This window comes from Zosterops lateralis, assembly GCF_965231275.1.
Source record: "Zosterops lateralis genome assembly, chromosome: 6".
NCBI classification, from domain to species: Eukaryota; Metazoa; Chordata; class Aves; order Passeriformes; family Zosteropidae; genus Zosterops; species Zosterops lateralis.
Window position 1 is genome coordinate 26,796,170 of NC_139761.1, and position 14,853 is coordinate 26,811,022.

Below are 14,853 nucleotides of genomic sequence, written 5' to 3' on the forward strand. Positions count from 1 at the left end.
TAATTATTCAAAGGAAAATGCTCTTTCATTGGGCACCTCTTTCCTTCTTTTATTTTTTTTTTCTGAATATTAGCATTTTTGGCCTTTGCTAAAGGAAAGGCCAATGAGCACAGAGTGTCCAGTTGTCAGATATTTCACCTGAGTGTTAAATTCAGAATCTGCCTACAGTGAAAAGGACATGGGTTAATAGTTTTGTTTCCTTCAAGGTATTTCCTTATTACGTCTTGTGATACAGAAATGACAGAATTGTAATTACTAGACCGTTTGCAGTCTACTGTCAACCGTCAAGTTGTTAATAAACCTGTCCCTGACTACTTCTGGCAGCATCTGCTGCAGCATGACACAGAGCATGTTTAGTAAGAAATTAATGCTAAGGTTGAAAGGTGGATATGAAAATTGTATCCTTCTTGTAAAAGGTACTGGAAGATTGTATTACCTGAATTCTTGTATTATCCAAGGTACTTTAGCAACCCTTGTATCTGTATTTCTTGTAGAGGGTATGTGCCACATACAAACCATTTTTTTTTTCCCCTTTTGATGATCCACTTACATTTTTGGGACATCCTGTTTAGTCGTTTTGCTGTTTGCACATTGATTACTTCAGACATCTTTCATCTCTGACTGCATCCATTTTCACGCGTCTTTGGATTTGCTTTTGTTTTAGTGCTGCGGTGGTATGCTTGGGCTATTTATACAAAAAATTGGGAAGAATTTTGGGAAACAGTTTTACTGACACCGTTGGGAATGTGCTTAAAGCAATGAAGAATGCAGAGGTATTGGAACAGCATGTTTAAAAAAATGACTGGAAAAATGAAAGGATTTTTACTGTTGGTAGCTGGACCAATGAATAAGAGAAAATGCATGATACCAAAATACAAAATAAAAGTTTTGAAAAGTCACATAAAAATCAGTGTCTAAATTCTAAAGAAGTACTAGAGTTAATGGATTATGACTATAAAAGGATGGATCACAGCTTTTCTTTATCTGATTTCGTGAAAGTACTTGATTTAGGAAATTTAATTGCGTTATTAATGAGAACATTTTTTCTATAGCTCATACTTTTTGTTTTGGGTTTTATAATTGTAGTTATTGCTTTTCAGTAGAACATGTAATTACTTTCTTCATTTGCTTATAGAGTTTTGAGGAGAGTTATCTGTTTTAACTTACTTCAGTATAAGTAGATCTCTAAAACACCCAGCCATTTTTTACCTATTTCACTAATTGTATTGTCAGTAGGTGTTTTTTATTTCCAAAGAACTTAGGGTTACAAAACTTTAACATTTCTCTTTTTCATTTTTCAGTCTCAAGGTCGTTATGAAATCATGCTTAGTTTGCAAAACATATTAAATGGTTTAGGAGCTGCTGCTATCCCCTGTCATAGAGATATTTACAAAGCTGCCCGATCGTGTTTGACAGATCGATCCATGGCTGTCCGCTGTGCTGCTGCAAAGGTAAACTGCTCCTATAGCTGTTTTAAATAGCTCCCTAAAACAGAAAATTCTGTTTTAGTGATTAATGAACCTGGAAGTAAAAACATTGTTTGCTTATCTGTGTTTCTTTGATATTAACTTGACAGAAAAAAATCAAGTAGTTTTGGTATGAAGCAAGATGCTTATTTTGTTAGGGAGAACTCAGTGTATTACGTAGAAAACTAAAATTTTTACTGAGTACTTTTCCATGTCAAAACTCTTTTATTTTCCTTTTTTTGTCTAGTGTCTTCTTGAACTTCAGAATGAAGCAGTATTTATGTGGAGTACAGACTTGGATAGTGTCGTTACCTTATGTTTTAAATCCTTTGAGGGTTCCAATTATGACGTACGATTAGCAGTTTCAAAACTTTTAGGCACAATATTGGCTAGAGCTCTAACATCTAAGCAGAAAACAGGTAAAGTATGTGCTTTCTTTGCTGATTAATCATCTGTAAAAATCTGTCAGATGGTAAGAAATTCCCAAGTTCTGTTGAAACCTGAAGTAAAATCACATTGTAAGCTTCTTTTGACTGTTCATATCTTTGGCTTGGTCATTTTTCTAACTTGTGAAATGCTGTGGTTTTGGTTCTTCCTATCTATCTATCTATCTATCTATCTATCTATCTATCTATCTATCTTTATAAAACAATGAACAATGGGAAGTAGTTAGTAAAACTTTTTCTCCGCTATGAGATTGTTGTTGTGTGGAGAGAAATTAGTAACTTCAGGAATATAAAAGCAAGATTAATTTAAGCAGTTTAGAAATAACTAAGATTTGAGACAGTCTCTCTGTTAAACAAAAAGGTTGGGTATACTTCCAAGCTGTTTTTCTGCAGTAATTGATACAACATCTGGATTGTCAGTGGATGGGAGTATAAATATGATTAGAATCAGAAATTAGCAGGCATTTTGTTCACACAACAGCCATGTAACAGTTTTTTTCTGACAGACAGTACTTGAGTTAGCTGGAGTTCCCTGGAAGAAAATTATCATCTCCAATACCTCGTGTGATTCAGGCTGAGTGGTTTTAGTCTTAGAAGCCCCAAGTTAAATACCTAAATGTAATCTAAGCAAGATGTAACAGGATGCAGGATAAGTGTGATTCAGACTGATTGTGCTGCTTTAAATGGCAACAAAGAAGACCTTCAGCACAACAACCAGTAAATGCCAAATTTCATGCCTTTAAGCCCAATGTACTGTCTTTCAAAGTATTTGAGGCTTTGTATTTGCCTCAGATTGTAGAATCTGAAGTCTTGTTTTAAAAAGTATTTCCCCCAGAAATTTTTGGAGAGAATTACTGTGTTAAAAAAAAAAAAAAAAATCAGTACTTATCTTTTCTCAATAAAATAAAAAAATAGTATTCCGACCTCTTTATAGACTCATTAGTTTCCTTCAATCTATGCAAGCAATGTACTTGTTATTTCTAAGGCTCTAAGATATGGTTATATAAGAAGCTTATAAATTATTTGGTTGGCTATTCCAAGGAGTTTTGTCCTTATTTTAGTTATTTTTAGTTCAGAAGAAGTTAGAGCTAAGTGGGGCAGAAGCTAGATGGGGACTAGAAGGTGCTGGGGGAGAGGTGGAGGGATCAGTACATAAAGAAATTTGTTGTCCTGAAATTTGTGCTTTGGGTCTGATTACCTGCTGATATTGAGGGGGTTTTGTTTAATTTTTTTTTTCTTTGACATCTTTATGTCAAATCCTCCCATTCCTTTTCTCATTTAAATCCTTGAGAGGGAATGAAAAATGCAGTGAAAATTTTAGGTCAGTTTATACAATGTGCTGTCGTCGTGCTAAGTTTACACATACATGTCCCAGCATGTATTTTAAATGAACTTTTTATCAAGAAATAAAGCATTGGAATAGGAATTGGGAATGGATAATTTTCTAAACAATTGCAAGCATATTTTATTTTTCTCTCTCTTTTAGACAACTACCATTATGCTTAGGTGACTTGATATTTTTTCTAAGAGAGTATGTAGCTGTGCCTTTACCTGGCTAAGTGTAGCAGAAAGGGATCTGCCCTGTTTGAAGTTTGGAATAGAGGTTGTCTTTGCTGGGAAGCTGGAATATGTAAGAACCAGGGCTTTCATGAAGCTGTGGGTGGTAGGAATAGACCTTACAGACTTTTTTACAGAGGGAGTATAGATAGTAAATACTGAGGGTGGGTAAATGTAAGTATGCATATTAAGTAATAGTTTGAACTACTTAAAGATAGTTAAAGCAGAAAAGTTTGAGAAATAGTGTGATTTGGTGGAGCACCGGGAGCTAAAATGTCCTAGTTTCTGTTGTGAAGTTGTGCTCAAGCAGTATTTGGATTTGATTGTGCTACTGAGGTTGAGCAAATTATTTTTACTAAAATTAAGAGAGTTGAAATCTCTATTTCTAAAATGTAGCAAGATTTTAGAACTGTTCTTCTAAAGATGTGCATCTATTCTTAGTGTCCACCAAGCAGAACTTCCGCAGAGTCTCTTTAGAAGATGTGATGGAGCTATTGGGAACTGGATTTCTGCGTGGAAGTTGTGGATTTCTACGAGCCAGTGGTGATATGTTGAAAGGGACCAGTTCAGTCAGCAGAGATGTTAGAGTTGGAGTCACCCAGGTTTGGATTCAATCAGTTATGATTTTCTGAGACTGCTATACATTTGTATAATTGCTTTGCTCTGTATATCTCTTCTTTCATCTTTTTTTTTTTTTTTTTTTTGTATTTTTAATGAAATATTTGAAAATAAGGATTTTTGTCTTGAGTGACACTAGAAAGAAAAGAAAAGAAGATTTCTGATATTGTTTATTGTTTACCCAAGAGTTTGACACTTTAAAAATTAAATATGTACTATTTGTGAAAGCTTCACATGAAATGAATTTCAAATGAGTGATATAAATAAATTCCTCAATTTTTGAATTTGAAACTTATTTCCTTACATTTGAAAATTAAAGGCAGAAGTTACAAGAAAAGTTTGAACGGGAAATAGTTTCCTTCTGTATAGGGAATTCCAAATCTAGTTCTGAAAGGATGGTTCTTCTTTGAGTAAGTGCATGAAAAGTAAAGAAAACAGAATTTAGTAAAGAAACCCAGCATCTATTTTGCTGCATTCCAGGATGCTCAAAGCACAGAATCTTGTAAACTGAACAGGATTGAAGCCAGGCCATATAGTGCCTGCTGGTAAAAGCAGTGTAAATTTTTCAGATAATATTAGGTTGACTTCATCCTATAAATATTATCTTAAATGTAAACATTTTGAATTGTAGATATTCAAATGTGAAACCTCTGAATCACGACTGAATCATTATGAACATTTATGTATCAAATAGCTGTGATTATTTTAGTATGTTACAATCCTGCAGCTGTATGGTAACCACCTTTGCCAGGAAGGCAGTTTGTCAGTACATTTCAACCTCTATGGAAAAGATCTTTAAATTAGCTTGAATTACTGATACAAGATGCCAGATTTTGCAGTGAAACAGCTAGAAGGTGCTACAAATTGTCTTCTGTGCAGAGGTCGTGCTGAGTGGAAGCATTTTTGGGCAGAGAGAACAGAAAAACTGGGGAACAGTAATACCTTGGGACCTACTTGCCTAGAAAATGCATGACAGAGATTTCTAGGGTGTTCTATATACATGGTAGTTTAATTATTTTTCCAGGAATATATCAGATATCTCAGTTCGATGTTTTGACTATTTGGAGCGGTTTTTGGAAGTTGTCTCCTTTTCCATGCATATCTATGTTAACACATCTAGCAAATCTGTGCTACATGGTACACTCAAACTGTACCAGAACAGTTTAAATAGTGCAATATTTCTACCAAAAAAGCTTGAAAATTTGTGAATTTATCAGTGGTTGTGAATAGTGATAACTTGCAGTTATCAAATGTCTTAATTAATGAGTTGCAGCTTATTATCAATTTAAAAATAAGAAAGGCTCTGAAGATGACTTCTTACATATGGAAGATTTTATATTTGTTCAAGCCATAGTTTAAAGTGAAGCCATGGCAGTATCACTCTTCACAAGTCTTTATCCTGTTAAATTCCTCAGGTGTCAAATCGGTAAAACCAGGGTAATGTACTGAACCCTAAGTAGTATTTATCACGAACAATAGGTTGCTAACAGGGTCTAATAGTATAATTATTTTGTCTACAATAATTCCTTTTCTTGTACATGAATAATTCTGTTGTTAATGTTAGACACAAGACAAAGTATGTTTGAGGCAGATACAGAAATTGATTGACATAAGCAATAGTTGTGAACTTTCTTATGAGGAATTTTTTGTGTTCATTTGCATATTCTCATTTTTTGTATTCTGTTTTCTGGATCTATTAATTTAAAAAGTCCAACATATGCACATAGAAGGCGATTGTATGGGACCTTATTATGTGGCAAAATAAATGGTCTTGTGGTGATTAGATTTGTAAAGTGATTCTGCATTCTTTCTCTTTGTGGTGACAAACATAGGCTTTTTATGGTGCCTCCATTGCGAGGCAAACTATTAAAATTCATTGGGTTGAAGAGCAGTGCTTGGGGGCTGCAAATATTCCCTGATTCAGACCCTTTAATAACCAGATTTTCTCTGGGTTATGGGTTATAGTTTTGTAACATAGTAGTTCTTAAAATGCATTCATACATTAAATTTGGGTTTCATGTGCAGAATGTTAAATAGCTGGAAGCTGTTGTTCAGTGAGACCAAATACAATGTTTTACAAAACAAGTGCCTGTGCAGGGTAAACTGCCATTTCTCACACTCTGGAATGAGATGACGTGGGCAAGCAGCTTGGAATAACTTACAGTCAAAGTAGGCTGCAATATTACTAGTGCAGAATCACAGAATATGCTAAATTGGAAGGGACCCTTAATGGTTTTGATAGTAATTTAAATTATTGAAAAAAATTGAAATTATATAAATATATATATATATATATATATAAATTGCAGATATCTAAAAGCAAAAACATATGTGATTTATGGATGCATAAATATATAAATATTTCACTTTAGTATTCTAGTTGTGGCAATGTGAAGATTTTAAAAAATAAATATGTAGGATAGTTAGCAGTGAATTTCCAGATTCTTTGCTGTAAGACACATTTCTTTTCAAATCTCTTTCAGGCATATGTGGTATTTGTCTCTACATTAGGAGCACAATGGCTCGAAAGGAACTTCTCTGCCTTCCTAGCCCACATTCTAGATCTTGTGTCTCAGTCTCACCCTAAGGCTATTCAGAGTCCCGTGGATGCTATCGGCTGTCGCCGCTGCGTCTCATTCATCCTTCGAGCTACAGTAGGAGGCCTGCTCGGGGAAAAGGCTCAGATTGCAGCTGCCAAGGAGATTTGTCAGGCCATCTGGAAACTGAAGAAAGTTGTAGGTATGGGTCTAACAAGATTTTCTATTCAGGCCTCTGGTTTTCCTTTTTAAAGTGATTGTCCGACTACCTAATCCAGAGTCTGCAGAAATAGAATATATAGTGCTGATTTATTACCATGATAATGTACAGGGCTTTTGATGGACTGCTTTGTTTTAAGATTGGGCTGGTTATTTGCTTGTGTGAGTTGTCTGTGTTTTTGTATATGTGTACCCACACAAGTATATACAGATTTTTTAACACTCCATTCCAGGCAATTGTAATTTTAATCATTAACAAATGAAATAATTGCAGTAATAGTATACAGACAGTATTGTGAAGTAGGTTAGGTTGGCAGATAATGCATGTCTAGTCAGATCCTGCCTTCCTGTTCAGAGAAGTTGACATTACTGAAGGTTCAAAAAAGAAGCATTTGTTCCTAAATGACAAATGAGCATTTCTCCTGGAGAAAACAGATCTCTTGCATGATAAGATCTTGTACACTTGTTCCAGAAAAAGCCTCTGATTTTCCACCATTGGAGAAGAAAGAGAATCCTGGACATAACCTGTTGTCCTTTGGTGTACAACTGCATGTTGTATCTGATTAAAATATCTAAATGTTTTGTGTCTAAACAGACATAATGATTTGTGTCTCAGAAGATAAACTTTCAAAAAACATCATATTTTTCCCTCTCTCTTCATTCCATGTCTCTGCCTTCTCTCTTACTCTTGCAAGATTTTATTCTTTTCTTCCCTTTCTTTTTTTCCTACGATGCAGTAAAATCTGACAAGTTATATCAAAGTATGTGTTCTTAAAGTTACTGTTGGTAGGGCAGACAATAGCACTCTTCTTTCTAGCTACTGTTCCCCATCATGTAAAGATAAGCAATTTGGTATTTTCCATTTATTCACACTTGCCCTCACAGATGTTACTACACCATCCTTTCAGTAAAAGAAATGTCTCAGTGAAGATAACCCTTTATGAAAACAATAATAAAAATGGTAATGGTAAAAGCTCATTTAGTAAAATAAACAACTTCTCTTGGCAAAAAAAACCTTTCTCCCATCTGTTTGTTTGATTTTGGTAATGATTTCATGGTAGTTTTCTTGTATTGTGTTATTAGATGCTGCAATGAGTGATGGCAACTTGGAAACAAAAATTAATACAACAGATGTAACAGCGAGTCAGCATGTGCTTGTGTGTGCACTTCAGGAACTTGGGAGTCTCATCCATGGCTTGGGAACTACAGCAGCACCATTACTGCAAGACTCCAGTACAGGTACAAGCCCTGAATTATTTTGTGAACCAGAGTACATGTTAAATTTATATTTGTTTGTTCACTGTCATCTTCTTTGATTTCTTATGGCTATTCTTCTGGTGCTTAGTCTCCTAAACAGGATCCTCCATAATTCCTGTATTATTTTCTGTTTTCTTCCAATAAATCTTAAAAAAAGGGAGGAGGAGGGAAAGTTGACGGCCTTACATGCTGTACAAAAATTTCAGATATTGCCCAAAGAGTTCTTTATCTTTCCTAACCTCTGCAAGTATGTTAATTAAAGAAAAAAAAAAATCAAATTTTACTCAATTAAGGTCCAACATTTCATAATGTTTATAATAAAACAGTTAGATTGAGCTGGGTACCTTTATTATTCTCATTTAGCTGCATCCATGGCATGGATTTCTGCTTCCTTACAAAAGCTTACAGGTATTTTCTATGCATGTTGGGGGATAACTGTGCAATATGTTAGGTTTTCTCCATAGTGTTACTTTTCATCCAGGATAAATTTTTCTAAAAAGAACTTAATTATTTAAATTTGTTACAATTACTTAAAAAACAGTAATACGATTTCAAGAGAAGTATAGAAATTGGATCACGTTATGTTTGCCAGTCGCCTGTATACATTTTTGCTTGTTTGACAATGTGCTTGGCTCTTTCTTAAGTGTGTCCATGCATTTTATTTTTCAGGCATTCTGGAAGCAGTAATTTCTGTCATTGTTCATCCCAGCATTTCAGTTAGACTGACAGCAGCTTGGTGTTTGCGCTGTATTGCAGTAGCACTGCCCTCTTATGTGTCCCTGCTCTTGGATCGTTGCATTGAGCGTCTCAGTACATTGAAATCCTGCCCAGAAGCAGTAACTGGCTATAGTTTTGCTGTTGCTGCTTTGCTGGGTGCAGTAAAACATTGTCCCTTAGGAATTCCACATGGAAAAGGGAAGGTATGGTCTGAATACTTTACATATAGGCTGTTCTTATATTTTTTTTGCAATGGTATTTGCATGTTTTCTTTGTGACATGATCACAATACCCAGTGATAGTGATGAGATACTTTGGTTCCTCAAAAGAGGCCTTTGAAGCATACCATGACCCAAAAATGCATGTGTTTTTCTCACATGTATCAGGAGCAGAAATTCCTGTTTCTTGGGAATGACTCTCAAGTGTGCAGGTTAGTCAATCTTACAGCAATATCTGCAATTATGTATTATCTTGAAAATCCTTGGTCAGGTCCAACAGTTACTCACTTTTATTTTGTTTTACAGAATATAACAAAATCAGCTTCTTGCATTAACTCAGTCTAAGATGCTAATCTCACTAGTGCAGATAGAAGATGCCGTGCTCTGAAGTTTTGAGGATATGCAGCTGTAGAAATAAAAACTGGTGGAAGGAGCTGTTTCCATCTTAATGGGAACTTTATGTGCTGAGTTACTCATGTTTGGAAAACTATGGCGGATCGCAAATGTCAGTAGTACATGCCAATTTTTTGCATAATGTAAAAACTTACATTCTTTCTTCTGAAAATAACTGTTTCAGCATCAGTGGACATTAAGAACATTCTGGACATTCAGAGTCCTGACTGAGGAATTTTTCCTTGTGATTGCTGAAAGATCATGTGGAGAGAACAAAATGAATGTACTTTTCCCATTTATGTAGATAAGAAGTGCCATTCAAATACTATGCACCTAAGCAGAACTAAAATTTCTGTTTAACAGAGAAATGTAATTCTTAACAAAGACTTCTTTTAGAGGAATATAATAGGATGAAATAGGGCTAGGGAGGAGGCATGGGAGGGCACAAGAAGAAATATGGGAGGAACACTGTATTCTGTATTAAGCTGGCAGGGGGAAGAACTGAACAGTTGACAAAAGCCCTTTTCTGCTCTCTCCTAGGAGCACTGCCAGATTCCAGAGTAGCTCCTCTTCTGAGGAGTGGATAGAGACCAGTGTTAAATAGAGCGGGTTTGAGAAGGAAATATCAAACGTAGACAATAGTGATCTGTAGAGAAGCTGTTTTATATTAATGCATTATCCTTTGAGAGGGCAGTTAGAGTTGCAGGTGGAACCAAAGAAAATAATATAGTGAGTTAATATATATTTAACATTAAATCCTATTGCTTATAATTCAGTTTAATAAAAATCTTTCAAATATGAAGCATTCCTCATAGTACACAGAGAAAAATTGTCAAAAATCATTAAATTGCATCCTTTCTAGCATGTATGTTTTACTGGTAGTTTAAATATACTAAGTTTTTAGTGATTTTTATTAGTATAATTTTTAAAAGGTAATTTTATTTTAGAATTGAATGTATTAACTCTGTCAGAAATCTATACAAATCTGTTTCTTCTTTTACACCCACTGGGTAGCATTATGGAATTGGGGAAACTAATACCTTCAGATTGGAAAAGACTTCAAATGAAGTTTTGGAAGTGTAAAAATCTCAAACATTCATGAAACAAACTTTCACGTGCAACCTTTCATGACATTTTAAATGTGACAAAATTGATATAAGGATGTTTCCTATACTGAAGCTTTTAAATGATACTTTCAATAATGACACTTCTTACTTGGAATGCTGACTTATGAGCAGTTTATTTTGGAGACTAGACATAATGCAAATTGTAAGGTACTTTTTAGCATCTGTGAAACAATTGAAGCAAACTACATGCAGAATATTTACAGCATTTGTAGCCATACTGTGGTAATTGTGCATGGACACAAGGGTGTTCCTCCATGTGAGCTGTAGGTACCTTTCGGTAACAAGCCAAGTCACTTTGCATTTAGCACATAGCAGGCAGGTGCAATTATTCTGGAGCAGCTAAAATAGGATTAATTCTAACTATACTATTTTAATTGATTTGTCAGTCATACCATTTGTTGATTTGAAAAATGGTCAGAGAGAATGATAGACTGTTTTCTGAAACAACAATAAAAAGATAATTAATTCTTCTGAGCTGTAATTCATAGATGTCATGCATACATCGTGACATAAATAGAATATCAGAACATTTCTATCCTTTCAATGCATGTTCCTATGAAAATTATCTGTTGTCCTTTTACTGCTGATTAAAGAGAGGGTACAAAGCAGTAAAGTAACTTACCTAGTACTCCAGAGAACTGCTGAAGCCATTCCACATGAATACTGAAGTCAGGAATTGTAATTTCATGAGCCTGAGTTTATTGCCATAGTGTAAGAGGAAGATTGCTCTCTGGGAGGAAGAGAATAGGATTAGGTATTATACCAAATAATATTGAAAAAAGGTTGGTAGTTACCAAAATGTGATGCTCTGTTTTTCTCTTTTACTTTGAAGGTAATCATGACAGTAGCAGAGGATTTGTTGTGTTCTGCTTCTCAGAACAGTCGCATTTCACTGCAGCGAATGCAGGCTGGATGGCTCTTGATAGCTGCTCTCATGGCATTAGGTAGTAGCTTTCTACATTTTTGCTTTATCTACATTAAGGTGTTCAGTGTTCTGTCTCTGACTTTTAATTTGAGATTTTGTCTACTGCTGCAAAATAATTTTTAAAACCCCAAATTTTGGAATATTTAGAAAAACTTTCTGAGATAAAAATGTTATTTCAAATCTGCTATTAGTTCATTGGGAGCAATGCCTGAAAAATAGTGATTGGAGTGGGACTGCTATTAATTAAATGTAGATAATAAATTTCAAAGTGAACCTAAGCAAATGTCCTAGTGGTCATGAAGAATTTTAAAATATTCGTCACAGCAAAAAAAAAGCTAATCATTTGTATTTCCCTCTTGTCAGGCATTTGAAATCTTACAGAACCTTCTAAGATGTATTAATGGCCAGATTATTGATTGTGATCAGTAAATTACTAATGAAGAATGTATTTTATTGGCTTTGGTCATATTTTTAATGTTTTCAGGTATTACTTCTGCCCAACAATTCCTTTTTTTTTTTCTTACATTATTATACTTAATTAACCTAAAACAAATATTTGCTTTTCTGAACATCACTATTGGTCCTTATATCTCTTTTATGCTGGTGATCCACAGGGTCTGTACTGTGTAAAAAAGATATTGTAGTTGATTTGGTAACATACTAGTAAATGTGTCAATGGGTATTAGTTATATAAGAAAATGAAGCACTGAACAGTAAATATTTGAGAAAATACATATGAGAAGGCTGGGAAAGTAGCATATGGTTTTGTTCACTCCTGTAAAGATGTTGTGAACACAATAAAAAAAGAAGGAAAGAAAATTTAGCTTTTTTAATCCTTGCATTGGCCTGACAACTGCCAACATTTACAGGTCCTGCAGTTGTCCAACATCATCTGCCACGAATGCTGTTACTGTGGAAGTGCATCTTTCCATCATCTCCTAAAGACCTAGAAACAGAGAAGACACGAGGAGATGCATTTACCTGGCAAGTAACACTAGAAGGTCGTGCTGGTGCCCTCTGTGGTAAGCAGGATTTACTATCTTTCTCTGCATATTTATAATTGGGCTCTTAGTTAATTTTCCTTCTGAAAGAACAAGGACACTTGACATTGATTTGTTTTTTCACTGGATGGTAAAGGCTATATTTCACTTCCCAACATACATGCATGTATATCAATATTTACATATAAACATGTTTCATTTTTATGGAAGAAACAAATAATGAAACAAACAAACAAAACAACCAACCAAAAAAAAACAAACAAGAGAGATTTTTCTTCTCCTTCTTCTAATCAGTTGATTTTCAGGCAATAAAAGGTAATCAGAGAGGTTTCTTCTCTTGTTTAGCAAACAAATCACAATAATGACTGAAGACACAAAGCATATGTGCTGTTGTTTATTCAGTCTATTGTATTTGGAAAATAGTGGTTCTGTTTCCTGTCAGCAAAATAAAATTGGTGAGTCATTGAAATATGTTTGTGAAAGTGGAAGGACTTGGGTAAAAATTACGAATAGGTAGTTGCAATTCTCAGCCAGGAAAGGGATTTAAATGTGGCTGCTCTCTGGTAGGTTGCAATTTTTTATCATGAAATCCTGTAAATTTGGGTTTCCAAGAGATTGCCCCAGTGATCTTCAAATACTTGATGTGTTTCAGTCTTGTATTCTAGAGTACTAAAGGGTACTTTGCTTTCCAGAAAGCTGAACCCTAGTATAGCAAGCACTCTTCTCTCTCACTATTAAGATACATCACAAAATGTGGAATTCAACAGTAATTTCATTTTAGAAGTACAAAAACAATTGACCTTTAAATATTTTTTCTTTAGAAAATAGGTATTTAATATAGTAGATTCTCTAGGTGCTTTTGGAAATGAAATTTAAGTTTAGGTTTCTGTAAATTATATACATATTAATTGGTTTCTTGAATACACTAATTGAACTAAATTTTAATGGAAAACTAGTAAAGTAAGCAGTAGGTCACTTGATCATCCTCCCATTTTAGTATTATTATTATGGAATTATCATGAAATTGAGTTACATACCTTCACTTAGTTAATAATAAAATGCAAAAAATAATTGCATTTATGTATGCAATTAAAAGTCAGTATATAATTGTCCAAGCTGAGACCTAAAACGGTGCATCTAATTTTTTTCATTTCTACTTTAATACATTATTAGTGATATAGTAATGTAATTACTTTGCTAATGTGATTTTTCTTTCTTCAACGTATCTCACACTAAGTAAATTGAAATCCAATTAATTTTCTAGCTATTAAAAGCTTTGTTTCCCACTGTGCTGGTCTTCTTACGGATGAAGTTGTTCAGAGACTTCTTCCTCCTCTCCCAAGCGCTGTTGATTTATTGACACAGTAAGTTCATGTATAAAACTGTTATTTGAAAAGCTGGAGTAATCTGTATTTCATTAGTGGACTTTCTAAAGAACTTTCTTTTCAAGGGACAAAAATCAGACTTTGTGTTTGCAGGTTCCAGTGTCATATGAAAAATCTAAGGAAGACTTTCTTGCAAGGGTTTTTTAAAGTTAGTTTTTATATACTGCTTTTTAAATTAAATTTACACATTTACATTTGTATACCATTAATTTTTATTAAATAAGAAACCAAGTTCAGGAATATGCTTGGAAAAACATATTTTAGATATAGATATTTTTAATTTCATATTTAAGCAGAAAAGGGTTTTATTAAACTTTTGCCTTTTAAATATAATTAAATGCATTTGAGTTCTAAGCTCTAACTTAGAGAAATACATCCACAAAAATTTCTTGTCATAAATATAGATACAATCAAAGGAAATAGAAAGCTTGTTTATTTCTCTAGTATTAAATAAAAATAATGCTTGGAAATGGACAACAGACATTCTGTCAGGACATGTGAAATAAATTGATTTCCTTTTACTGTTTATTATGCAAATCAAAATGTACTTCTAATATGTATAGATTTTAAAAGGATTCAGTAGTGTGGTACGATGAAACAGGCTGTTACATAAAACTTAAATCCCTACTATCTCTGACATGCTTTTTATTCTAAGGCTTTCTTCAATATACAAATCATATGGAAATTCCTTAAAAACTCCATCAACGGTTTACAGACAGAAACTTTATGAATTACTAGCGGTATTGCCCCCAAAGGCCTATGAAGGTACGTATTTCCATACAAGGAGAAATCCATTAAAAATACTGTGGGCTCATTTTTAAGGTTTTGTCCAACATGTATTCAGCCAGCAAAAATTAGTTCCACCTTTTCTAACAAACAAATTTTATGCCCTCTATTTAAGTTAGATGAATTGTAGCAAAGTCACTGTGGTTTTGAAAAGCTAGTGTTCATGATCTTTTTTCCTTTCTAATACCAATACAGACCTCT

At 34.0% G+C, this 14,853-nt stretch overlaps 1 protein-coding gene across 3 annotated transcripts in view; it reads left to right on the forward strand.

The window, feature by feature from the left end:
* Window positions 1-14,853, forward strand: part of HEATR5A (HEAT repeat containing 5A) — a 62,498-nt gene that overhangs the window by 14,071 nt on the left and 33,574 nt on the right. For all 3 annotated transcript variants that reach the window (XM_083864071.1, XM_083864073.1, XM_083864072.1), the window contains 11 exons: window positions 665-773; window positions 1,302-1,451; window positions 1,714-1,885; window positions 3,911-4,071; window positions 6,571-6,826; window positions 7,927-8,082; window positions 8,770-9,020; window positions 11,388-11,499; window positions 12,350-12,502; window positions 13,746-13,845; window positions 14,522-14,631. In XM_083864071.1, the coding sequence (XP_083720197.1) occupies window positions 665-773; window positions 1,302-1,451; window positions 1,714-1,885; window positions 3,911-4,071; window positions 6,571-6,826; window positions 7,927-8,082; window positions 8,770-9,020; window positions 11,388-11,499; window positions 12,350-12,502; window positions 13,746-13,845; window positions 14,522-14,631 (1,730 nt within the window). The remainder of the gene's footprint in view (window positions 1-664; window positions 774-1,301; window positions 1,452-1,713; window positions 1,886-3,910; window positions 4,072-6,570; window positions 6,827-7,926; window positions 8,083-8,769; window positions 9,021-11,387; window positions 11,500-12,349; window positions 12,503-13,745; window positions 13,846-14,521; window positions 14,632-14,853) is intronic.